This window comes from Barbus barbus (assembly GCF_936440315.1).
Source record: "Barbus barbus genome assembly, chromosome: 45".
NCBI lineage: Eukaryota > Metazoa > Chordata > Actinopteri > Cypriniformes > Cyprinidae > Barbus > Barbus barbus.
In genome coordinates this window covers 990,959-1,018,298 of record NC_136723.1, presented here as the reverse complement: position 1 = coordinate 1,018,298, position 27,340 = coordinate 990,959, and the positions used below count along the sequence as shown (strand labels likewise).

Below are 27,340 nucleotides of genomic sequence, written 5' to 3'. Positions count from 1 at the left end.
TTCACAAAAGATACAGCATCATAAAAGTAATTAAAACAAGCAAACAGATTAAAACAAAGAACCCAAAATAAAACAGTATCAGAAAAATTATAATAGGCAGGAATAAAACCTAATAAGCCAATGAAAACAGATGGGTTTTTAACAGAGACTTAAAAATGGTCAAGCTCGGGGCCATTCGAATTTCCACTGGCAGGTCATTCCAGAGACGAGGACCAATTACAGAGAAGGCACGGTCACCTCTACGTTTAAGTCTGGAGTGTGGTATTAAAAGAAGATTCTGGTCACCAGATCTTAAGCTTCTTGAGGGGATATACTGATGCAACAGTTCAGATAGGTAGCCGGGTGCTTGATTGTGCAAAGATTTAAAAACAAATAGTACAATTTTAAAATGTATTCTAAATTGTACTGGCAACCAATGAAGGGCCTTTAAAAGTGGAGTAGCGTGATCCCTTTTTTTCTTTTTCAAAAGAAATCTTGAGGCAGCATTTTGGATCAACTGAAGTCGGGCAATTTGGGCTTTAGAAATGCCACAGTATAACGAATTGCAATAATCAAGACGTGACGTGATAAAAGCATGCACCGCCATCTCCAAAGTCTTATCAGTGAGGAAATGTTTAATTTTTGCAAGTATACGGAGCTGACGAAAACTGGACCCAATTACTGAAGAAATTTGTTTGTCGAATTTTAATGAGTCATCCAAGATAACTCCCAGATTTCGTACCTGTGGAGACCTAAAAGCCGATAGGGATCCCAAGTCAAAATTAAATGCTTTCATATGTTCTGAAGGGCCAAAAACAATTACTTCCGTTTTCTCCTTATTTAAGGATAAAAAATTTTGAGATAACCAGGATTTAACCTCACCTAAACAGGATGAAAGAGCAGTCATGGCCAGTGGATCATTTTTTCTAAAAGGTAAATAGATTTGAGTATCATCGGCATAAAAGTGAAACGATACCCCATGTTTTCTAAAGATAGAGCCCAGAGGTAACATGTATAATGAAAATAGAGAGGGGGCCAAAATTGAGCCTTGCGGAAGGCCACAGGGGAGAGAAGCAGTGGAAGATAAAAATTCTCCTAACCTAACCACAAATTTCCTGTCAGATAAAAATGACTGGAACCACTTTAGAACTGTGCCAGAGAGACCCACCCAAGATTTCAATCTATTAATTAATACAGAATGGTTAATGGTGTCGAAAGCAGCTGATAGATCTAAGAGAACGAGGACCACAGAGTCACCCGTATCAGTTGCTAAATAAATGTCGTTTAACACTCTCAGAAGGGCAGATTCAGTACTGTGGGCAGCCTTAAAACCAGATTGAAAGTGCTCAAACAGAGAATTTACAGCAAGGAAAGATTGGAGTTGAAGAAACACAATCTTTTCCAAAACCTTGGAAATAAATGGTAAAACAGAGATGGGGCGATAATTTTTTAAAACTGACGAATCGAGTGAAGGCTTCTTGAGGAGAGGTGTGACGGTTGCCACTTTCAGATAAGCAGGAACCACCCCAGTTAAAAGACACTTATTTAAAAAGGACATTAGACCTGGTCCAACTGAGTCAACAATTTGCTTTAAATACCTAGGATGGATAACATCATATGAAGAAAAGGAAGGTTTCAACTTGGCAATAGCGTCACTGAGTGATTGAAGGGAGACAGGTTCAAAGACATCCCAGGATACAGACAACTGTGGGGGGAGAGGCAGCTCAATAGGGGGAGTATGAGTTACCAATCCTAGTTTAACTACTTTGTCCTTAAAAAACCTCGAGAAGCTTTCAGAGAGAGCAACAGAGGCAACAGACATAGTATTGACTGGGGGATTTACAACAGAATTGATAACGGAAAACATGATTTTAGGTCTAGACTGATTATGTAATATTAAATTTGAAAAATAGGTTGCCTTAGCCGATTTGGCGGCTCTCTGATAAGCCGATAAACTGTCTTTGAACAACTGTAGTGAGATGTATAGATTGTCCTTCTTCCATTTACGCTCAGCCTTTCTACAGGCTTGCCTTAACAGCCGAGTTTCAGCGGTATGCCACAGTTCAGATTTAACTTTGTGCTTAAGAGGCTTTAGCGGAACAGTCTCATTCAATACATCAAGCCAGATGCTATTTAGCAAACTCAGATGTTCATCCGCATCCAGGTCTGCTAACGGAGAGTCCAGGAGTAGATGAGTACAGGATTTAATAAAACACTGACTAAAACTTTCACTGAACTGAGGAGAGTAAACCCTGGACATAGATGACATTTTAGTAGAGACATGAGGAAGACTAGGAAGAGACATGGAAAATAAAATAGGCTTATGATCAGAGAGCATATAATCAGAAACTGTAATATCAGAAATATCGACCCCGTAAGAAAGAATAAGGTCCAGAGTATGACCGTGGATATGAGTGGGATTTTTAACCCACTGTATCAGATTAAAGGCATCAATTATATTAATAAATTCCCTTGCCAGGGGGTTTGCCTTACAGCAGACATGAATGTTAAAATCGCCCACCAATAAAAAACGATCAAACTTAATAACAATGTTACCAATGAAGTCAGTGAATTGCTGTAGAAAGTCCTTAACTGAATGTGGAGGACGGTATATCACCCCTAAGCAGACAGGACCGTTCCAATCGAGATGGAGAAGTTGGGCTTCGAAGCTGGAATAAATATCCACAGGGACGGTGCGACATCGCGCACAGTGAGAGTTTTTCATCACAGTCACAAGCCCACCCCCTCGTCCATTTTTGCGAGGGGAATTAAAAAATGTACAGTTAACCGGGACCAGTTCAGAAAAGGGGGTAAGATCACCATCCTTAATCCATGATTCAGTAATGAACATAAAATCCAAATTGTGCGAAGAAAAAAAGTCATTCAGCAGGAAAGTCTTGTTCACCACTGAACGAGCATTGATTAAACCCATATTGGGTGGAGGGACAGCTCCGGAGGAGAGTGACACTCTACGCAGCGGCCGCAGCACACCAGGAGCCGCTCCAGCTCTTCGGAGAAGACGGCCGGTACGAGGAAGACCAACCCAGGGGACGGAGGGCGGGAACAGAGGAAGGACAGGTCGAAGCCACCGATGAGCCCGATCCAGGAGACGCCAGACCACGGAGTCGCCATAGGACGGCTCGCAAAAAGGGCTAGGAATACAGCCCGCATGCAAACGGGCTTTCAGCTTGATCGTACGACCTCCTCGAGACCCGCGTTTCCTCCTGCGCTTCCTCCGTGTGTTGCTTAGAGGCCAGCAGCGAATGCACTCCGGAATGTCAGTTGTAACTCCATCATACGGTTTGTTAAAGACACACTCCACATCCAACTTGTAATAGTTTGAAAATGTTGATCTGATATCCAAAAGAGACTGGCGATCGTAGACCACAAGGGCACCACAGTTTGAGAACCAAACAAACAGCCAAACTAGCAGACAGGGGAGCAACTGACGGAGCAACCGACGGCATGCCGACACAGGCACCATCTTGGATCTAAAAGTTGTCTATCATACACCGTGAACACGCACCCGGAGCAGTGGGCAGCCATTTATGCTGCAGTGCCCGGGGAGCAGTTGGGGGTTCGGTGCCTTGCTCAAGGGCACCTCAGTCGTGGTATTGAGGGTGGAGAGAGCGCTGGACATTCACTCCCCCCACCTACAATCCCTGCTGGACCGAGACTCGAACCCGCAACCTTTGGATTACGAGTCCGACTCTCTAACCATTAGGCCACGACTTCCCAGACTTCTCTTTAAGTTATGAAAGAGGTTTTGTAAACTTTCTAAAACAAATTATTGCTGTAAACATTTGTTGTAGAGATTACATGAACCATTTGACGTAAATACTGATTTATTTCAATGACAACAATTGTATAATGGGATGGCTGCAAAAGAATGCAAAGGTAGGCTAGTAGCTCTCAGTGTATGCACAGATTAGCAACATTGGGGGGGTTATTTTGTAAGTTTCGGGAAGAGCTTGTCTATACATAAACAAAAAAAACTCATAAAAAAACATAAAACTCGCTGATCAGATCACAGACACAGAACAAAAACACCAGGACCCCCTTTTTAATCATTCTCGGGGACTTTAATAAAGCAAATCTCTCCCGCGAACTGCCAAAATACAGACAGCACATCACATGTCCCACCAGAGACATTAATATATTGGATCACTGTTACACAGCGATAAAGGACGCATATCACTCTGTCCCACGGGCAGCTTTAGGACTCTCTGATCACTGTTTGGTTCATCTTATACCGACCTACAGGCAGAAACTTAAATCTGCTAAACCTGTATTAAGAACTGTTAAAAGATGGACTAATGAGACAGAGCGGGTTTTACAAACCTGTCTTGACCTTACTGATTGGACTGTTTTTGAAGCTGCTGTTTTTGGCTCAGGCCAAAGAAGATGCTTACAGAAAGGGGGATAAAGTCTTGTATAAACAGGACAAATGCACACTGGAAAAGGAGATCAGAGTGACAAAGAGGAATTATTCTGGCAAGCTAAGGAAAAAATTATCTTCCATTGATTCTGCTTCAGTGTGGAAAGGTATGAAAGATATCACCAGTTACAAGACACCATCCCCCAGCACTCTGGAGAATGAACAACTGGCAGATGACCTGAATGAGTTCTATTGCAGGTTTGAAAAACACCATTCACACCTCCTGCAACCACCCCCCCTCTCCCCCACACCTGCACTGCAGATAAGAGAAGATGACGTGCGCCAGGTCTTCTGCTTACAGACAGGAGGTTAAGGAGCTGGCTGTCTGGTGCAGTCTTAACAACCTGGAGCTTAACACGCTCAAAACTGTGGAGATGATCGTGGACTTCAGGAGAAACCCCCCTGCACTCCCCCCACTCACCATCATGAACAGCACTGTGACTGCAGTGGAGTCATTCAGATTCCTGGGCACCACCATCTCTCAGGACCTGAAGTGGGATATTCACATAGACTCCATTGTCAGAAAGGCCCAGCAGAGGTTGTACTTTCTTTGCCAGCTGAGGAAGTACAACCTGCCACAGGAGCTGCTGAAACAGTTCTACTCCGCCATCATTGAATCCATCCTCTGCACTTCAATAACTGTCTGGTTCAGCTTAGCTACCAAATCTGACCTCAGAAGACTACGGAGGGTAGTCCGGACTGCTGAGCGAATCATTGGTACAACCCTCCCCACTCTCCAAGAGGTGTACTTATCCAGAGTGAGCAAAAGGGCTGGCAAAATCACTCTGGACCCCTCACATCCAGCACACTCCCTCTTTGAACTGTTACCATCTGGTCGACGCTACAGAGCTCTGAGCACCAGAACGACCAGACACAGGAACAGTTTCTTCCCTCAGGCAATCCATCTCATGAACACTCAACAATAAACGTGGAACACACAACTATAATACACTATCCTTTCACCACACTCACTTATTTTATTTTTATTTTCTCATTTCTAATTTGCAGATACTTGACCTGTACATACATAGTTGTCTATATTATATATTGTGTTTTTGCTGCTTTGTACATTGCCTGTTTGTATATTTGTATATTATTCTTTTATTACTGTCTTTCTGTTGCACTGTGGAGCTTCTGTCACAAAAACAAATTCCTTGTATGCGTAAAAATACTTGACCAATAAAGCTCATTCTGATTCTGATTCTGATTATGTGAAAATACTTTTTTTATTTAGTGGTAGTTTTATTTTTTAATGCCGTTTCATGTGAATCTAGCATTTAGATTTACATAGGTATGTAATGTTAGCTAGCGGGACCTGTCAAAAGAGCGATCAGACAAGTCAGACGACTCAACTTAAACAAATGCAGAGACGTTCCTCCGGGCTGATGGTCTCCCTGAATTTTGTCTGCGTTTTTGCAATCAATAGTGCAATGATTTGTAGCAGGTCTTCAAATGTACTTTTGTTTAGTCTGAAATATGCCGCAAACCGTGCATCATCCAACCAGAGCTCCTGGATTAAATTGTAGTAAGCACCATACCGGTTCCTTCCCCGTATAATGTTGTGCACCCAGAAACGTCATTGTGAATCGACATTTTCTTGCCCGCTAACTTCAAAAGCCAACGCAAGAGCTAACTTTTTACTCTTTCTTGACATTACTGCAGCACACAGCGCTAGGCTACTGTTGCAGCTGTTGCTATGGGAACAAAAGACACTCTTGGCTGCTATTTGTAACAGATGCTGCCAGCTTTTTTTTTTATTTAATAATTTTTTCTAGTCAAAAAAGACGCCAAGTGTGAACACGCCCTTATATGTCAAAAGATCAAGGGAATTTTGATTTCTCAGTTCATGACCCCTTTAAAAGGTTTTGTCTAATTTGTACACATTGTTTGTCTTTGCATCAGAGAATACTGTGTTGTTATGGAAGTGTGTTGGTGTTGTTTTCAGGGAACGGTGTGCGGGCAGCCGTGTCCAGCGGGACGCTTCGGGAAGAACTGCTCGCAGGAGTGTCAGTGTCATAATGGAGGAAGCTGTTCTCCGTCCACCGGACAGTGTGTGTGTAGCGCAGGATACACAGGAGAGAGGTCAGTACACACGCTGCGCTGCGAGACAGCACGCTATAACACCTCACAGCATGGGAACCTGTGAATGGTGGTCGCAACTTTCTACACTAAAGGTGTTGCTGAACAGCTGACATGGTGCTAAACAACAGAACGATCCATTGAACACGCTGTACATCTGTCCCTTACAGTCTCATGTTCACTCCAGTCAGCAAAGAAATATGGTGCCACCCTGACTTACATCTGTATGACTCGTGTACAATGTTCAAGCGTCCTTAAGTCACATGATAGCTTTGTGTTGAATTGAACAACACCTCCTGGATTAGCACTGGCACTGCTGAGACAACCCCGTCTAGACTAATCATCTCAGAGGATCAGTGCTCTGAAAAACATTGGGTCTGGTTGTAGACCAGTAGCAATGAGCTCTCGCATCATGAAGAGCATGGAGAAGCTGGTTTTGTATTATCTGAGACCCATGCTTTAGATCAGTGTTCTTCAAATCTTTCCCTGGAGGTCCAATCTGCTGCAGAGTTTAGCTCCAACCCTGATCAAACTCACCTACCTGTGATTTTCTAATGATATTGAAGACTCTGATTAGCAGCTCAGGTGTGTTTGATTAGGGTTAGAGCTAAACTCTGTAGGAGTGGGTCAGATTTGAGGATGCTTGGTTTAAATGGCGTTTCTACACTTCAAACACACCAAAAACTCACACAGATGTCCTCAGAAGTGTATTGTTGGTGGACAGGAGGAGGTGCGGATTAAGGCTGGAGACCAGGTCTGCATTTCCCAAAAGTATCGTAAGCTTAAGTACACCGTAGATCTATTGTCACCAATGAAGCTACGATCAACTCAGGCTTGCGATGCTTTTGGGAAACGCAGCCCTGGCTGATAAGGAAAGCTGCTACCTGCACCCTGTAGGCTGTGTGAAGAGGAGAGTGACTTCCAAACCACTGCCTGTCATGGTCAACGCATCCAAACTTATAGAAATGTTTTCACACAAAGCCATTGTAAGACTTCAGAAGATTCATGAGACTACAAGCACAAAGCTCCTTGACTCATGCTCTGATGAACTCAAATGCTTAGTCCAAGATGCATCATATAGACCAGGGATTATTAAAATGTTCCTGGAGTCTCTCCAGCACTGCACATTTATTGCCGGCGAGGCTTCAGGAACAGTTTGAAAACCCTTGGTATAGACCAGAAGTTTTCAAAGTGTTCAAAGTTACTTCATGAGCTTGCACTTGCATATAACCAGATACAGCAAAGAGTATGTGTATTTGTCATGCTGTCCGAGTGGAGGAATACAAGCTCAGGGTTTAGTCTGAACCCAGAGTACCTCCGCATCCTTATCTGGGACAGTAATAACTGAGAGAGAGGAGATGGGGCGGTGGAGGGATGCTAAACAACCTTTTGTGGGACAGAGGTGAGTTGGCTGTATATATACCTCCCATCATGCTAATTAAGTTGATTATCTGAATATGCTCTTCCCAAACGTTGCTAATAGAAAATCATAAAGTAAAGTGATTGAAACATCAGTGAAAGTGAAAACAATTAGCAGTACAATGAGCACAACAAACCATGCAAGAGATAGAATTTAATATTCGTATGGCAAAGGGTGAGTTTGGGGCACAAGCACTTCAGAATTACAAAAGAGAGAGTTGATTTTCCAATGTCACTTCAGTGGCTGTCAGAACAGCATTTACTCATATGCATGTAGATGTGGAGTAAGTCATGCAGCCGTTTCTCCTGGTGTTTCATCCAGCAGCAGAATGTGCAGCTGTAATTACAGTATGAGCGACTGAGCAGCATGTATTTAAACTGCAGAAATAGAAACGCAAGTGCATTTTTATGACTTAATAAGAGCTTTGGCTTCACCAGACGTCACTGTTACCTCCGGTTTACCCTGATTTCACCACACCCTACCGGCTGGAAAATAATCGCTTAACAGCCACAGGGAGGAGCCCACCAGTGTGTGTGTGTGTGTGTTTAACTAAGTGGTTAAGAGTTGAAGAGTGTGAGTATGCAGGAGGATATTTGTAGGATGCTGAACAGAAAAGTAATCTCTGAATCAGTGTCTCTGTCCTGTGCTGCTGCTGGTTCTCTGCTAATGGCTGTGATAAGTGTGTCCTCATGACATGTTGAGTTCCCTCTATCACTGCATCCAGCTCCATGGGGACTGATAGAAGCTTCATTACGAGCTCAGACCCTACAATAAAGACACAGACAACACAAAGCAGCTGTTACTGTGCATTCTTTACATAGTTTTAATGTTGCTTATGTGAAGAATGACGAATCGCATTTTACAAGTGGAACACACATTTCTACAAGAATACATCAATTTAAATGTTCTCAAATAATGTTTTGATGACATTTATTGATTACATAGCTAATTTTATTACCAAAAAGTCTTTTCAAATTTTTCCCACATCACACAATCATTCAGTTCTCCCTGCATCTGGGAGCATTCAGAGACTAATGTACTGTTTGTGATAAATGATTGGGAAAATTATCACTGAAATAAGATATTGAACTTAAAGCATTAAGGCATTTGAAAAGGAGCAAAAATAAATGATTAAATACATTTTAATGTGACCTTCAATAACAAAAAAAAATAAATATATATATATCTAGATTGTTATGCTTTGTGTTATGATATTTGCTAGCTAATGCTGTTACTCGTTAGTCATATTTGCCACTGGTCTTCAAGGGTTGGCACATGTTTTGAAAGGCACAAACTTTTTAGTGATGTTAATGCTAGCAACAGAGCCACTTTAAGACATTCAGCATCCAAGGGCTCAGCAGGTGTTTCTGTCAGGGCTCCTAGGACCAAGGTCCTTGGTCTGAGACACTAAAGGCCGTCTCCCCACAGATACAGGTGCATGGATAGTGGATATAGCGGCCACATAGATCTTTAAAGTAGCCGGAGCCAACCCTATGAGAAACATTCATGAAGGAACTCCAGTAATGGACCACATGGGCAATTAACTGTGTTCATGAAAAAGGCAATTTCACAGCATATAGCTTCCTAGTAGAAGTAGCTCTAGAGCTGAGGATTGTCTCATTGTCCTCAGCCAAAGACCAGAATCTATCTCTCAGAGGCCAGACTCAAATCTTCCAGATCTCTGACTGGGGCTGAAATATCGTCCCCTGCACTTGAGAAAGAAGATCTCTCCAGGATCTTCCAGGGGATGCCGTCCAGGAGGGACATTAGGTCCGCAAACCAAACTCGAGCTGGCCAATAGAGCCACTAGTAAGAGGTGAGCCCTGGGCCAGTCATGACAGGGTGTCTGACAACAGGTCCACATGCCGTGGAACATAAACTACTCATAAACTAGAGAGAAACTTCAAGAGCAGCATCTGCTGAGGGGTTTGACTGGTGACTGATGTAAGAGACTAACAAAGTGTTGTGTGTTCAACATGTGGAAAGAAGAACTAGAAACACTGCACTTATCTTGAGGCGATTCATGTGCCATGTGAGAGGAGTATTCCCCCAAAGACCATGGGCTGGTCGGCCATCAAGTCAAGTGAGCTTTATTGTCATTCTGCCATGTGTGGAGACGTACAAAGGAACGAAATGCCCTGCCTCACAGACCACAGTACTACACATGTAAACAGGGCCGTGCGCGTGGAGTGAAAGCTGGTGATGATTATTGGGGCCCACGGTTCAATATATGAACAAACATGGGTGGGTACACATAAGACATAGCTATCTAAAAACGTAACTCTGCTTTCTAGCCAGAATTGAGCAGGTCTCATGTTGAACAGACCCAAGGGAAAACCATTGGCTGCTGCCAACATGAGATATAAAAGCCTCTGCATTTATAAAACAGAGAGCTCCGGACCTAGCCTGATGTTTCTGACAGTCTTAAGGTCCTTGAACACTGAGTCCAAAATTTTTGTATGCGTTTTTCCGTTTTTTAATATTCGTTATCCTTTCCTATCAAAATGCTTGCTACAAATGCAAAAACGCAGAAAATCGAACCTGGTCCAAATTTTTTATGACGGATGAGAGTTTCACAGGCAGTGAGTAAACGTGATTGACACAGCGTGAGGTGTATAAACTTATTTATTTTTTAACATGCAAAAATTTCAGATAAGAATTTCGGACTCAGTGTGCAAAGACCCTCTAGAATCAAAGTCACACGTGCAGGAGGCAGATGTGTCTGTGTCATGGTTGAATCCCACACTATCCCAGAAAAGTGCTCTCTGATTTGGAGAAAGAACATGTTTTTGAGGGAGTCCCAGACATGCAGGTCTTCCATGATGTCTCAGATGATGGAGATAGATAGCCCACAAACATCTCTTCAACCCTCTGCCTCGCCTCATACCCCGACCAACCACTGCTGAGTATGTGTATGTAAGTGAGCAGAGTACCTCGGTGTGAAGATCGGGAAAGTACAGGAGAGAGCTGCAGGGAGACTGCACTTGAGCTGCTGTGAGGAAGCCATCATCGAGTTTGAGCGAATGCCTCTCTCTGGGCCAATCTATGCATAGTCTGGCCACTGCCTATTACAACCAGAAAGTGATTTATGAGGACTTTTTCAGTGTCCCCGTAATTCAAAAAGCTTATAAATCATACAGAATGAGTTTTTTTTGAGAAAGTAAAAATTACAATCAAAATTACAAACAATTACGCCTATGGAAACCATAAAAAACAACGTGTGTGTGTGTGTGTGTGTGTGTGTGTGTGTGGGCAGGTGTCAGGATCAGTGTCCGGTCGGCTCGTACGGTGTGGGCTGCAGACAGGCGTGTAGCTGTGTGAACGGTGCCCAGTGCTATCATGTGAGCGGAGAGTGTCTGTGTGAGCCGGGATACACGGGTGCGAGCTGCGAGGAGCGCGTCTGTCCGGAGGGGCTGTACGGTCTCAAGTGTGACAGGAGGTGCCCGTGTCACGCCAATAACACACGCAGGTAAGACTAACACTGCACATGTGCTCCAGCTTCTTCTCTTAATGCACTGGTCACATGGCACAGGCTCAGGGTCATATAATTCATATAAAATAAATTATTAGCTGGACAATTCTTTCAGTGTGAACTGCTTTAATCTGGTGCAAGAGATACGGGGGAGTGACTTCAGATATATGTCAGATTCCTTATATGTGACTTTTTGTAAGTTTTGATTTGCAGTCGCTTAACCAGAATGAAAGAAATAAAAAGTTTGGTCAAAATAAACTCAAGCTTACCTGAGTGGCCACTGAAACCGGCTTGCTGTGACCGGCTGCTGAGGTTGGTGTGTGTGAAGTGGAGACACACACACACACACACACACAGTGTCTCATTGTTGAGATCAGACAGACGTGCACAGCTGACGACCCACATGTGACAGCAGCTGCTCAAACGCTCTTCACAGCTGCTCTGTCCACAGGTACTGGCCTCTGTCGCTAGCAAAGAAGGAAGAAACGTCATCTCAAATATAAAGAAATCAGTGGCTGTCAGTGGAACAATACGATCTGATATTAACGTACTTAAAGCCCTGTGTAAGTGTTTTCCTGCATTTTCCCAACGAAATGAAAGCTTCAGAGTTAAAAGGAACATTTAAAACCGAAGATTTAGATGGATCAGTATTGTTAATTGTGCAGTAATAAAATGAAATACCATTAGCAAAAATCAAATCAAATAATTACCATGATCAAATATTAGTTGTTTGTTCAAATGTATTAATTCAGTAATAATATACCTATTTATTTTTAAGTTTCATGTTTGTTTTATTTATATAGCACATTTAAAAACAGCAAGCACAGCTGACCAAAGTGCTGAACAAACAAAGACACAGAACACAGGACAACCCAGTTTCATACCATAAACTCAGTGAATTAAAAGCCAAAGAAAAGAAATACAGATGATTTAAAACAGTTAAAACAGTTCAATTATTTGAATCGTTCAAAACAGTCATTATTATTCAAACTGATTGTGTGAAGATTCGATTCTTGTTAAAAAACAACTACTGTAGAAATGAACTGGCAGCAGTTTAATAATCAAAATTTAATTTTTGGCCAAATCACACAGCCTTATACTGTAAATAAATCATTTTAAAATAAAGACAACATTTAGTTTTTGTTTACCTGCATGTCATATAACCATTACCGTTTTTTTTAACTGCCTACACGCAAAATCTTCAGAAGCACACACCAAATCTGCAAAACCGTACACTAATTCTCGGCCTTTGACTCAGTTTTCAATTTCATAAAACACTTTTTGCAAAACACAGCACACAATTCTCTATGTAACACACTCAAATCTGACAGGATTTAATATTATGGCCATGGGCGGCGCTAGGGAGGGGCTAGCAGGTGCTCCAGCACCCCCAAGAAAGACCAAAGCACCCCCATACATAAAAAGATGAAATAAAATAAAAATATTTGACTCACATGCATAACTCATACAATGCAATACAACGTGACGTGATTTGCAGTCGCACATTTCGTAATGTCATAGCATTTTATTTTAAAACTGGATCGGTTTAGTCAGCCTTGCCCCTGACTAAAGATTTTTCTAGTCAACTAGTTGCACGTTTATATTAAATTGATTAATATAATAACCTACTAAACCATCTTTTAATATAGGCATTTAGGCGTAGCCTATTCCATGCTCAAACTCACACATAAAGCTTTCCGCGAAGCACCGGCAAAAGTATTGATCAAGAATGCTTCAGGAAAAAAGAAGACATTTTAATGATTTATTAATAAACTAGTGCTTTCTCAGTCAGTGTCGGCTGCAAAGATGAAGCTGCCGAATGCTGAAGACTGCCCATCTCAACAGTAGATGTGCCTTGAGAAATGCACCTTTTCATACGGACTACATAATTAGAGAAGATTTGTTTTTATTTAAATTGGTTTGTTTAATAGTAGATATTTCAAGCTTTCTCTAGATTTATTTCTTATGTCTGTGAGCCGGTTCATTGTTGTGACGCGCTCCATTCACGGAGACTGCATGAGACGGCAGAATGACGGAGTATTTTAAGTTCTTTCCGCAGGGAAAAAAAATGCAAGGGATTGCATGGGTGCCTCCATGTCTTACATTAAGCGTGATAATACTCCAACATTTGAAATGCATCTATATAGCGACTGTATTATTCATATAAAAAATAATAATAAAAACCTGTTTTGGTCATATTTACTATTAATTGCCCAGCTCCCCTGTCAATGATCTAGCACCCCCTCAGCACCTGCGTTCAAAATTCTCTGGCGCCGGCCCTGATTACGGCAAAGGTGTTTGCAACTGTTTGCTTTGAGATGTGTTTGTGATCGTTTGAATGCAGTGCTTCATTTTACTTTACTTACTTTACTTTTGTCATTTAGCAGACGCTTTTGTCCAAAGCGACTTACAAATAAGAAAAAGTAACTAAAACTAAAAAGTTACAACTCTATAAATACTATCTACCCACATATTTTCATGTTATTACATTATTATTATTATTTTCATGTTCACATTATCTCATTTTGCAAGAGATAAGATAAGAGACAATGCATTTTGTATTTTGTGTGCAATTCTTAGATTTGTGTGTAAAGTTTTGAAAAAAGAGTCAAAGTTTTGAAAATATGTGTAAGCAGCTGAAAAAAAACTGTAATAGACATCAAAAGTGAACATGCGAATGTGCTGTTAGATGGCTGAAATATGAAATATTGAGTAAATGGTGTAATGTCAGATATGGCGATGGCTGCAGCGTGGGGCTGTGTTTAGTGACAGCAGCAGCTGCAGTGAATGGTGTGTGTCTCTCGCAGCTGTCACCCCATGTCGGGCGAGTGTTTGTGCGGCCCGGGCTGGTCAGGCTTGTACTGTAACGAGACGTGTGCTCCTGGTTTATACGGCGAGGCGTGTCAGGAGGTCTGCCGCTGTCAGAACGGAGCCGACTGCCACAGCGTGAGCGGGGAGTGTGTCTGCGCACCCGGATTCAAGGTACAGCTTCATAAAGACACTGTGTGTGTGTGCTGGAGTCAAACACTAACATGTGCTGTGACCGCAGGGCTCAGACTGCTCCGCTCCCTGTCCCGCCGGCTCCTACGGCATCAACTGCAGCTCAGTGTGTTCCTGTAAGAACGCAGCCGCTTGCTCACCCATCGACGGATCCTGCTCCTGTCAAGCAGGTAATTCACCTCAGACCTCATGACATGGACTTTTTTATTATTTTAATGTTCCTTCAGGTTTACTTATAATATTAATAAAGTTGTTTGCACCAAAAAAATGTGGAAAAATTATTATATGAGCTGTCTTTAAGGGCGTGTCCTTGGGGAAGTCTTGGCCTAATGGTTAGAGAGTTCACTGCGGTGTGTGTGTGTGTGTGTGCGCACTTTGGATGGGTTAAATGCAGAGCACAAATTCTGAGTATAGGTCACCATACTTGGCTGTATGTCACTTTTTTTTCAAGGCGCATCAGTAATCAGCCGCTGTTGTGATTGGCTAACATCAGGACACTATCAACACCCCTCGCTATTGTGAGTGTTCTGACAACATGATTAAAATACACCGGTCATTTCCAGACAAAGCATTATGAAATCATGTACTGACAGTTTGTGCTGCAGTCAGATCTAGCTCCGCTTCATCGTTCAACAAATGATTCTTTGTGACTCTATGACACTGTGCCTCGATTACAAAACTAAATCCTCAGACATAATACGGGATGCCATTAAAATAAACTATCCACTTGTTCCTTACGCTGGGAATCCTTCTGATATCTGTAAAAAGATGTGAATGAGCTGTTTAAACCAATCAAAAGCAAACGTTCTTTCACTGCATTTATCCTGATGACAGACTCGAAACTGAACCGCATCTGTTTACTGTGTCCAGTGTAGACGAGTTAGCGGCAGTGATTGTCATTTCTATTTGCTTTTGTCGCGATGCGACTAATTCAGCGTGATCAAGTTTTAGCCAAGAACACTTGATCACTGAACACCAGTGGGCGGAGCCTATGCTGAGAAGAACACTATTCGTCGATATCCTGCTCTGGAGGCGTGTTTATGCAAATGTCTGTGCCCTGTGATGTCATCTTGCCCCTCAGATCCAAACGAGCCGTTTCTGGAGCTTGATTAAATAAATACTTTATGATGAGGAGGAGGTTTTAAGCTATGAAACTTACAGGATGATTTAAAGGTACAGAGACCTCTTATATGCCAAAAGATCAAGGAAAATTTGATATCTCATGTCATGACCACTTTAAAAGCATACATCACCCCAAAATTAAAATTCTGTCATCTTTTTCTCACCCTCATGTCGTTCCAAACCCGTGAGAAACGAGTTCTTCAGAAGACAAATGAAGGTGTTTTGTGTTTGGTGTCAGGGTGGCACGGGGTGGACTGCTCCATTAACTGCCCCAGCGGCTGGTGGGGTCTGGGCTGTAACCTGACGTGTGTGTGCGGGAACGGAGGAGCCTGCAGCGCTCTGGACGGGAGGTGCACCTGTACCCCGGGCTGGAGAGGAGAGCGCTGCGATCAACACTGTCAGGTCAGCTCATCACCAACATCACAAACATCTCAGCCCAGGAACACCAAACCTCATACTGATCTCATTCACACAGTCAAAGCCAACTCGGTCACCTTCTCATTTGGACCCCTTTTCCGGGGTTATCAGAAGTGAAGTCGTCATGGTTAGGTAAACTTCTATAGCGGTCAATGGAAACTACAACAAATGTAATTTTGTGTTTCCGTTTGCTCTAATAGCAAAAGAAAAAAACAGTAACGTTTCTACAACAACAGAGAAACAATTTTGAGATATTGATTGAGAAAGATGTCAGATGTACCGTCTGTCAGTCTGCCGTTGTATTTTATGTGTTATAGCTATACATTATTTTTGTAAATGAATATATATATAAAAATTTGAATATAGTGACATTTTTTTTTACTTATTTCAAAAAGTGAAACTTTCATATATTTTAGATTCATTACATGTAAAGTAAAACATTTCAAACGTTGTTTTGTTTTAATGTTGATGATTAGAGCTTACAGCTCATGAAAGTCAAAATCCAGTATCTCAAAATATTAGAATATTTCCTAAGATCAATCAAAAAAAAGCCAATCAAGCACAGTAATATCATGGTCAGCAAACCACTTGGAAGTGTTTTTGGCTCTGTGGACAAGTGCTAAAGTCCTGCTGGGAAAGGAAATCAGCATCTCCATAAAGCTTGTCAGCAGATGGAAGCATGAAGTGCTCTAAAATCTCCAGGTAGACGGCTGCATTGACTTTGGACTTGATAAAACACAATGGACCGACACCAGCAGACGTCACAGCACCCCAAATCATCTCTGACTTCAGAAACTTCACACTGGACTTCAAGCAGCTTGTGTTCTGTGCCTCTCCACTCTTCCTCCAGACTCTGGGACCTTGATTTCCAAATGAAATGCAACATTTACTTTCATCTGAAAAGAGGACTTTGGAGCACTGAGCAACAGTCCAGTTCTTCTTCTCCACAGCCCAGGTAAGACGCTTCTGATGTTGTCTCTGGTTCAGAAGTGGCTTGGTTGCCCTTTCCCTGAAGACGTCTAAGCGTGGTGACTCTTGATGCACTGACTCCAGCTTCAGTCCACTCCTTCTGAAGCTCTCCCAAGTGTTTGAATCAGCTTTGCTTGACAGTATTCTCAAGCTTGCGGTCATCCCTGTTGCTTGTGCACCTTTTCCTACCCAAATTCTTCCTTCCAGTCAACTTTGCATTTAATATGCTTTGATACAGCACTCTGTAAACAGCCACAGCTTTCAGTAATGACCCTCTGTGACTTACCCTCTTTGTGGAGGACGTCAATGTTCGTCTTCTGGATCAGTCTTGTTACCCTGGATCATCTTCTCCATTATTGTGGTTTCAAAGAATAAGAGATACAATTTATACTGTATTGATAGTCATTTAATGAAACTCAAATGTAAATATTCTAATATTTTGAGATACTGGATTTTTGACTTTCATTAGCTGTAAGCTCTAATCATCAAAATTAAAACAAACAAAAAAAACTTTTAAAATGTTTACACGTAATGAATCTAGAATATATGAAAGTTTCACTTTTTGAAATAAGTTACAAAAAATGAGAACTTTTTCACAATATTCTAATGTTGACATAATAATTATTTTCCATATTTTTGACGTTGACTCACATGGCATCACAACAATAACCTGTAATCATAATCTTTAGCTCTCCATGCCAGAGATCTCAAGTGTGTTCTGATATTGTGTTCACTGACTGAGGAAAGCCAGTGTTGAGTGAAGTGTGCTGTTGTGGGTTGATGCAGGACGGGACGTATGGGCTGGACTGTCGCGAGCGCTGTGACTGCAGTCATGCAGACGGCTGCCACCCCTCGACCGGACACTGCCGCTGTCTGACCGGATGGACAGGTAAAGAGCTGAGCCTCACACTTCTCAGAAGCTGTTTCCCACCGCTGTATCAGCCAAAGCCTCGCTGGGAGCTCTCAGTTTTCAGATTAGTGGGCTTTTCGGTGGTTGTTCATAAACTCTGAATCCTAAATATGTATGTGGTTACAGCCTTGCTGTCCATCCACCCCATTCACCCAAAACCGCTTGTCCTGCGTAAGATCGCGGGGTGTGTAATAACAGCTTTAATGACCATTTAAAAAATGTTTATATTTATTTTATTTAATGATATGATTAACAGCAATATCCTGCTAAAGCTACCGTTGAAAATGAATCATCTACTCTTCCTCAAGTTGATCCAAACCTGTAGGTTTCTTACAAAAGAAGATATTTAGAAGAACGCTGGTAACCAAACTATTGCTGGTCCCCATTGACTTCCAGAGTCATTTTTTTCCATGCTTTGAAAGTCAATGCGGACCAGCAATAGTTTGGTGACCAACATTCTTCTAAACTCATACGGCTTGGGAGCAACTTGAGGGTGAGTAATACTACTTCAGGATCCCGTCAGCGTGTTGTGTTCTCTCCCACACATTCCTGGGGTTTGTTCTGGACTCCAGCAGCATACTGATGCCCTCGGCGGCGTTTCCTCAGGGCCGCTGCACTAGAATGATCTCCAGCTCCTAGCAACACACACTCGCTCTCAAAGAGCTTTTGTCTGTGTTCTGGCAGCACAGAGCCACTTCAGCGCTCGGACTGAGCTCCAGACTCGTGTGTAATCATTTGTCCTGACGGTCACTGGGTTATGACCAGTTCACACCAACAATGATAACCATAACAATAACTATATTAGCACACCAACACGCAATATCGTTCTGCTTATTATAAGCACGCGCTGCGCTTACGTCTTCTGCCACTTCCGGTGATCAAGCGCTTTACAGCAGCATGGACTTCTGATTGGCTTTAATTGTTCATTCACTGAGCCAGTATGTGTGTGCGCACGCCATTAGCATATGAAATGAAGTTCAAAACATAGGTTCAGGAGAAGCCTAATTATTTAGTCCGAATCAGTAGTGATGGGCCTTTTTGAAACATTGCTACATAAAGCTTTGTAATATTTGTGAATCTTTTGTTTGAATCAGTGGTGCAGAGATTGTATGCATGTATGTGATTTTCACAAATGAGGCAAAATTGTTGCGTCAAAACATTTTAAAATGCAGTGTGCTAGTCGTTCGATGGCGTTAATCTGGTGATCCCATGAATGAGTGTTTAGTGGATTTTAACTGATCTCAGGTCAGTTTTATAATGTAGGTCCATATTTAAATAAGTTAATGAATTTCAATACTTATGTGCTTTGAGACGGTGCAGCTGGTGCAGTTTTCAGCGCTTCAAAACAGCAAATCATTTTATGAATCAGTTGATTCAGAGCTATAAAAGGAATCGCTAAACTGTAAGTCATCATCACGAGTCACTGAGCTGCACCAGCGATGGCTTTCCATCATCACTCCACCATCCCATCTCATCTCATTACAAGCTACCTCATACTACTCACTCTCGCAATCTGGTGGTTCGCTCGGGTCAGCACACCAATTCCCTAACTATCATTTATCAACAATAGACGGGCAGGTGAACTCATGAACTTATAATAGTTCTGAATACAAAAACACAATGAAGTTGGTAACAGTTAAAGCCTTTTTGTTTAATGCATTATAAAAGTATTCATAATGTGCATTATATCTTTTCATAACTAATTGGAAATGCATTATAATATCTGATGGTTTGTTGTGTTTTAATGCATTATACTTTCTAAAGGTGTAACATTGAATAGATAATCACCATAATGTATTATAACTGTGGTTGTAGTTATTCAAGAGATCTTAAATGCATTTAAAAAAGGCATAAATAATGCATAATATATAAAGGCTTTATGTTGTGTTACCGTGAAGTTTTGTGAAGCAGCGTAGAGTGTAAAGTGATGTTGTGTTTGTGTGTGTGTGTGTGTGTGTGTGTGTGTGTGTTTCTCACAGGTATTCACTGTGACAGTGTGTGTGCTGAGGGCCGCTGGGGGCCCAACTGCTCTCTGTCCTGTAACTGTAAGAACGGAGCGTCGTGTTCGCCGGACGAGGGTGCGTGCGAGTGTGCGCCTGGATTCAGAGGAACCACCTGCCAGCGCAGTGAGTGCTCAAACACACCGCATGCCTGTCTGTCCCATCGCACTGTGCCGTGTCTGTTTGCTCATCCACTCTGTTCTCCTCATGTTTTCCCCACGTGCTCCCAGTCTGTTCTCCGGGTTTCTTTGGCCACCGCTGTAGCCAGGCCTGTCCGCACTGCGTCCACAGCAATGGCCCCTGTCACCACGTGACCGGCCAGTGTGACTGTCTGCCCGGGTTCAAAGGGGCGCTCTGCAACGAAGGCAAGACACGCCGCTCTCACTCACTTCTACAGTACAGCTGTCAGATAGTCTGGCTTACATGGGGAGTGTGTCTTCTCCATGCCATTTATTCTTTCAGTTCTTTCTGTAATGTTTTCCATTTCCATTGTCCAGTATCTGTGCTGTGGTTGTGTCAGTGGACGGTGGTGTTGAGGTCTGTCTGTCTGTCTGTCTACAGTGTGTCCCAGTGGCAGGTTCGGTAAGAACTGCGCATGGAGCTGCACCTGCACTAATAACGGCACGTGTCACCCCATCGACGGCTCGTGTCAGTGTTACCCCGGCTGGATCGGCAGCGACTGCTCACAGCGTCAGTATTCTGTGCAATCACACTAAATACATTAAAGCTCTTTCTCTGTCAGATTCTAGCTTACACACCGATTCATGTCAGGCTCATTGTAAAATACAGAATCACTCCTATATAGTGGTTTGCTTTGTTTTGGGTGAATCTTATAAAAAATCATAAATGAGGTTCTTCGGGGTTCAGAACAGTGATTACTTACTTACTTAATCCTCTTCGTCCTAAGTGAGACATATGGCCGCTCAGAACAGTGATGCTGTTGTGTTTTAGCGCTCAGCTGGTTGATTGACAGCATTTTGTTTCCACCCCAACGCCTCAACTTCAGCTCATCTCTTCAGACAACAAAACTATTTCTGTAGGTTTCTGATCATCGGGTGACTTAGGCTGATGATACACGGGGCAACTTTTTGGGCAATATTGCCGTCAACGGGCGAATAGGTGGGACACGGGGCCCACAACCAATCTAAATGATCCAGATAGGATCATTTGTTACCCATACTCAGTGGGAAAGTGCCCAAGCAACATTGCTCAAAAAATGTTACCCAGCAAAATTGCTTAAAAAGTTGCCCCATGTATCGTCAGCCTTAATGTTGGCCTTTCTCTTTGTGTCTGAAGATATTGTGGTTACCTATGCACTTTCTCTCATATCACACACAGTTCTGCAGCTGTCAGGCTTGAATCTCTGGGTCAGGAGGGTTTAGTAGGGCAGTCTGATGTATGACATGTCCTCAGATCTTTTCACAGCTTTTTTCCTCTTCAAACAACTTGATGAAGTCACCTTCAAGGGGAAGTTGTGGCCTAATGGTTAGAGAATTGGACTCGTAATCGAAAGGTTGCGGGTTCGAGTCCCCGGCCGGCAGGGATTGTAGGTGGGGGGAGTGAATGTCCAGCGCTCTCTCCACCCTCAATACCACGACTGAGGTGCCCTTGAGCAAGACACCGAACCCCCAACTGCTCCCCGGGCGCCGCAGCACTGGCTGCCCACTGCTCTGGGTGTGTGTGCGTGTGTGTGTGTGTGCATTTGTTCACTACTCACTGCTGTGTAAAACTTATACAGCACTTTATACAATACATTTGTACAATACAGCTTTACAGTGTTAAACAGGAAAATAGTGTGTCAGTAATGCAAACAAAGTTCAATTCTGCTGTTGAGCAGCTCGAAAAAGAGGACAATAACAAAGTCAATTTTTCAGTTAAAGTACTAGTCATCCAGTTTTTTATATCATCTACGCATTCAGTTTCTCAAATTGGTATGTTTCATCGGGTCGCAAAGAAATATAGACATTTACATTTATTCATTTAGCTGACGCTTTTATCCAAAGCGACTTACAACTGCTATATATGTCAGAGGTCGCACGCCTCTGGAGCAACTAGGGGTTAAGTGTCTTGCTCAGGGACACATTGGTGTCTCACAGTGGATTCGAACCCGGGTCTCTCACACCAAAGGCATGTGTCTTATCCACTGCGCCATCACCACCCGTATAGAGCTGGGTATCATCAGCATAACAGTGAAAGCTAACACCGTGTTTCCTGATGATATCTCCCAAGTGTAACATGTAAAGCGTGAAAAGTAAGGGGCCAAGTACTGAGCCTTGAGGTACTCCATAATGCACTTGTGATCGATATGATACCTCTTTATTTACTGCCACAAACTGATGGCAGTCAGATAAGTACGATTTGAACCATGCCAGTGCACTTCCTCTAATGCCAACATAATTTTCTAGTCTATTTAAAAGAATGTTGTGGTCGATAGTGTCAAACGCGGCGCTAAGATCCAGTAACACTAATAGAGAGATACAACCACGATCAGATGATAAAAGCAGGTCGTTTGTAACTCTAATGAGAGCAGTCTCAGTACTATGATATGGTCTAAATCCTGACTGGAAATCCTCACAATCTGTCATTTATAGCAGCTGTTGGGTCTCCAGCATTGTCTAATGATGTGATATGATTTTGTAGTTTGACCATTACAGATGTTTACTGATGTGTCTAATGACGTAGCACTTATCAAATACATTGTTTGAGATTATTTTAGTAAAAAAGTAGTGGCGTGTTATCCTCCTGAATAACATATAGCATGTGACTGCTGGGTTGTTGTAAATGACAGAAAATGTTACTTTTCACATCTGCACAGAGCAATGCCATGCAGTTCCTTTAATTGGCTCAGCTGAAGTAGCTCTTCTCCTGTAAGTGGATGGTCCATATAAACACGATGCTCAGTGAACCTTTATCACTCAGGAGCATTAGCAGGGATTAAAGTTCTCCGTCGCTACGACGGATTTCCGTTAATTGCAACGAGTCTATGACGGATTTCCGTCAATTGCAGGGTTCCCCCTGTCCTTAATGTCTTAAATTCACTTTTCACAATTTTAAGGCCGTAAATAGGCTTACATTTCTCAAATAGTGTAATAAATGTCTTAATTTCAGTTTGAATAGGTCTTAAATTAAGGAAAGATGAGGTGTATTCAGCCTGCTGAGGGGGATGTGATCAAAGCCTGGAGTGGAGTGAAAGCATGTTCCTCTCGAAGCGTTCTGCAATCACTCCGCTCTGGATCCACTCCGGGTTTTCTTTTCCCGCTCATGGAAAAAAGTGCTCCGTGTGTTCAATCCATTTTAAACGTTATTCTAATGTGTTTATTTTTTGCATGTCAGGCTACAGCTGAGGTAGAACTGAGCAATTCCAGCGTTATGGACGTGACATTCGCAGTCAAAACCTGAAATATAAATTCTCATAAATTGTATTCTTTACCAATATATTGAACCATCTCTTTATATTTTTCTAAACCCCTTAAAATTTAGTCCAGATATCAGAAAAGTATCAGTCTATAAACCTGTTTTATATTTTAAATGAGGGAAATACATGTGTTACGGACGTGACAAAAAAAGACGAGTTTCTGGGAGACAACATATTTTAGACTTTCTGTGAATTACAATACACAAACCAGAAGCAACAATATCTGCAGAATGGAGAAGGGTTGGCCATTTATAAAACCTAAAATAGCAATTTTGTTTAAGTTTTCGTTTTTGCGTGTCAGAGGAAAAATTAATGTTACGGACGTGACATCTCTCCATTACGGACTTAATTTATGGAATTAATTTATTTCCGACTAAACGCGTATAAAATGCTTTAAATACTTTAACGGACACTTCTAGAGGGTGTTTAGTAGGGCTGCCCCCCACTAAGGATTTTTCTAGTCGTTCGTTTAAATCATTATTTAACTAATCACACATTTATATTAAGTCAATAGACCTATAATCCATAGGCTATTCCGCTCAAGCACACGCGTACAGTTTTCCACAAGCAAAAGTAGATTAAATTAATGATTATTAATGTATAGAAAAATGAGACATTTAAATTATTTATCAATAAACTAATGTTTTCTTGTCGGCTGCAAGATGAAATTCACAGTGTTCGTCTCCACAGTAGCCTACTGGACGTGCTTTAGAGAGAAATGTATCCTTCATACAGATTATATAATCAGGGAGTATTTCATTTAGTTTTTAATTGATTCATTTAACAGTATACATTTCAAGTTATAGCTGTTTCTCTTGTAGCCTATGTGAGAGAGTTTTGTATTATTTTTTGAGACGCGCTCCAGTTCAGTGACAGACGGCAAAAAGCATATCCTGTTTGTTTTCATTATTTTACAAAATCACGTTTTTTTTTTTTTTTTTTTGTCATTATGAATTTACATAAATAAAATCAGTTTCGAGCTGATTTTAATTTGTTTCATTATCAGGAAAAAGTGCAAGTGATTGCACGGGCGCCTGCCTCCCTGTCATGCATGCTCATTGATATTCCGCACAAACACTTAAATATGGGCCAAAAATGTAGCACATTTATATAGGTTAAAGCTAGAGTTTGGAATCACATTAAAATAAATCTTCACCAATCTACATCTGAGACAGATGCAGTTCTAACCTGCAAATAGAAGGCTATTTGACATTTTAAAATGATCTAACAGACCAACGCAGCTCCAATTCGTTGATCAGTTGTTGATCAAGATTAAAAGGATGCCGCTGAAAAAAAAAATGTTTTAATGACTTTAAAATAGAAGATAAAATACAGGTTAATTAAAATATGCTGAACATATAATAGGCCCGCCTGCTGTACAAATATTTATGAAATAGACTGCGAATAAAACTGCAGATTCACGTTTTGCATCTGCATAAAGTGAATTAATTTAATATGCAATGATATGAAATTGAACCAAACAAGATATGTAATGAAAAAAAAAATATTTAGACAATAAAATAAAATAAATAATAATAAAAAAAGATATAGGCCTAACCGCCGAACACACACAATCTTGCGCATGAATGCAGCGCAGATAGCAAACAAGTGTTATTTGAAACACATAAAATGTTTAAATAAGATAATATTGACAATGAAAATTTGGCCTATATGATATTTAAAAAAAAAAATAGTTTTGGCGATTTGTCATCGGCTATACAGTCCGCCTGTGCATATTTATATGCAAATGCTTAGGCTATCTTCGCGAAGTTCTCGCAGAGAATGCGATCTCTAAAATGTTATTAAAATGGATTTCTTTCTAAAATGTTATACGGTAAGCCTGAAACAGCAGTATAGCTTTATTAGTCATCAGCAACGAGGTAAACATGCGCGCCGGTATGCTATGAAGCATCCGTAGACTACAATAGATTTACAATGCACAAACCAAGCAACAATATCTGCCGAATGGAGAAGGGTTGGTCATTCACAAAGCATAAAATATCAATTTTATTTTAATTTTCGTTTTTGTGTTCAAGCACACGCATAAAGTTTGCCACAAAGCACAGGCGATAGCCTAATGATTCTGAAAAAAATGAGACATTTTAATTATTTAATATGTTTGAGTCCTTGTCGGCTGCAAAGATGAAATTCAGGAAATCTCCACTGGACGTTCCTTTGCAGAGAAATGCATTCACAGATTACATAGCCTAATCAGAGAGTATTTGGTTTCATTTTGAAATGGTTCGTTTAAAAGTAGACTTTACTTAGATACAGGGCTCTACAGTGCGACCATTTCAGTCACATTTGCGTCTGAAAACTACTGCGTGCGACTATGAAACATATTGCACCAGTGCAACTGACCCGATCAGGATATTTGTGTTTGTGCTGAGGGAGCTTTGAAGGTTTCTAACGTAGGCCTACTTTCAACGTGTTTTTGCAGCGTTGAGTAATGTATCAGACGCATCCTCTCATTATAACAAAAAAAGTGTAGACAGTGTAAATAAGAGATACCTTGTGCAGTGTCAGGAGCTTCGGTGATTATAATGGAGTTTTGTGAGATCGCGATGAACTAAGATGAGGGACAGCTTTTAATGATAATTTTCAAATGTGATATTGATTTAATACAACAGTTCATTAAACAAGACGTTAATATTAAATGACTTATATTGTCTGACTACAACACTATTGCCTTATTTTGCTCCATTTCATCAACAAAAATAGTTTCAAACAAAGTCTGAGCCAAGCCGCAGCGCATCTCCATTCAAACACAGCGGTGTTTCGTTTATGAATGTGCTGCGTTTTTAAATTAATCTAGTAAGTCACTGATTCAATTACCCATTCATAAAGACAGTCATGTACTTCCTTCCTGAATGAATCAGCGTTCGAACGAATCAATTAAATGAATGATTCAGTGATAAAATCAGTGACATACTGCCACCTACCCGCAGTTTTAGTTTAATTTTTAAAGTATCTTTTCTATTATTTAAATCATTTAATATTTCTTCATTCAAAATTGTATATTTTAAACATTAACCTCAACATGAATTTATGAATTTAATTGCACTTATGCAACCTCTAAGCCTCATTAAACATCTGAAAATACACCTACAAGCCACTTGTGTTCTTCGTGCCACCTCTGTAGTACACATTTATTTCTTAAATACTGATTTCATTTGATTGGCATCTTATTCTACTTGCCTTTATTCTGTTGTTTTAATTAGAAACGATAAAAGCTTATAAATATATTTTTTAGAATTTGGCATAAAAGATGACATACTTTTAATAAAGTTAGAAAAATGCCATTACAAAGGTAAAAACTAAATTCCCTGTAAATCACTTTAAGGAGTCAAATATCACCTCGTAATGGGAAGATTCATTTTTGATCAGAATTTTTGATTATTGATTTGAAGCTGCTGCTAAATTTTTGACCATGCTCTTAAATATTTTAAATTAGCACAAGCACTCCTAAAAAGAAAAGTAAGTGTAGAGCCCTGAGATATATTTCTCATGTATGTGAGGAGCCCCAATTTTAAGTTTTCTCTTTTTATTATTATTAAGTTGATTCATTTTCAGGAAAATCTCTGCGATGTTCTCGTGAAATATGCAATTTCTGAAATATTACAATGAATTAATTTCTAAAAAGTTATGATATGAAAAGCCTGAAACAGATCACAACAGTGTAGCCATGCACAGGCTTTCAGTCATGAGCAACGGTAAAATGCATGCCAGTATGCATCTGATTTAATATGAAGCGTCCGTAACGGTCACGTCCGTAACGCATTATTATGTTTGATAAGAGTTAATTGCATTAATAATTACTATATGAAATAAACCTAATCTTTAAAACGTTACGGACGTGACACAGCGCTGAAGCGTCCTGACGTCATAAATCTAGCCCTTATAAATCCAAAAAACATTGCTGTTTAGACAAAGTGAGTGTATTTACTTTTCAGACAGGCCTCCATCTTTCTACAAAATACTTACTGCTGACATAAATTTAAAAATGGGCAGTCTTCGATATCTCATTTCAAAATATGAAATACAGTCGAATGAAAATGTATTTTTACTAGGCCTATAGGTCCACCCCTCATATGTGGTGGATACACATAGCGATTTCCT

The 27,340-nt window shown here is 41.0% G+C and overlaps 1 protein-coding gene across 1 annotated transcript in view; it reads left to right on the top strand.

Annotated features, from left to right (window-relative positions):
• LOC306864402 (multiple epidermal growth factor-like domains protein 10) overlaps positions 1–27,340 on the top strand; it is a gene marked incomplete at both ends in the record, with an annotated part of 75,602 nt that overhangs the window by 31,177 nt on the left and 17,085 nt on the right. Inside the window, 9 exons of the mRNA XM_079408412.1 lie at positions 6,363–6,499; positions 11,173–11,385; positions 14,196–14,370; positions 14,438–14,558; positions 15,749–15,912; positions 17,683–17,785; positions 19,786–19,932; positions 20,037–20,171; positions 20,368–20,496. Coding sequence (XP_079264538.1) covers positions 6,363–6,499; positions 11,173–11,385; positions 14,196–14,370; positions 14,438–14,558; positions 15,749–15,912; positions 17,683–17,785; positions 19,786–19,932; positions 20,037–20,171; positions 20,368–20,496 — 1,324 coding nt within the window. The remainder of the gene's footprint in view (positions 1–6,362; positions 6,500–11,172; positions 11,386–14,195; positions 14,371–14,437; positions 14,559–15,748; positions 15,913–17,682; positions 17,786–19,785; positions 19,933–20,036; positions 20,172–20,367; positions 20,497–27,340) is intronic.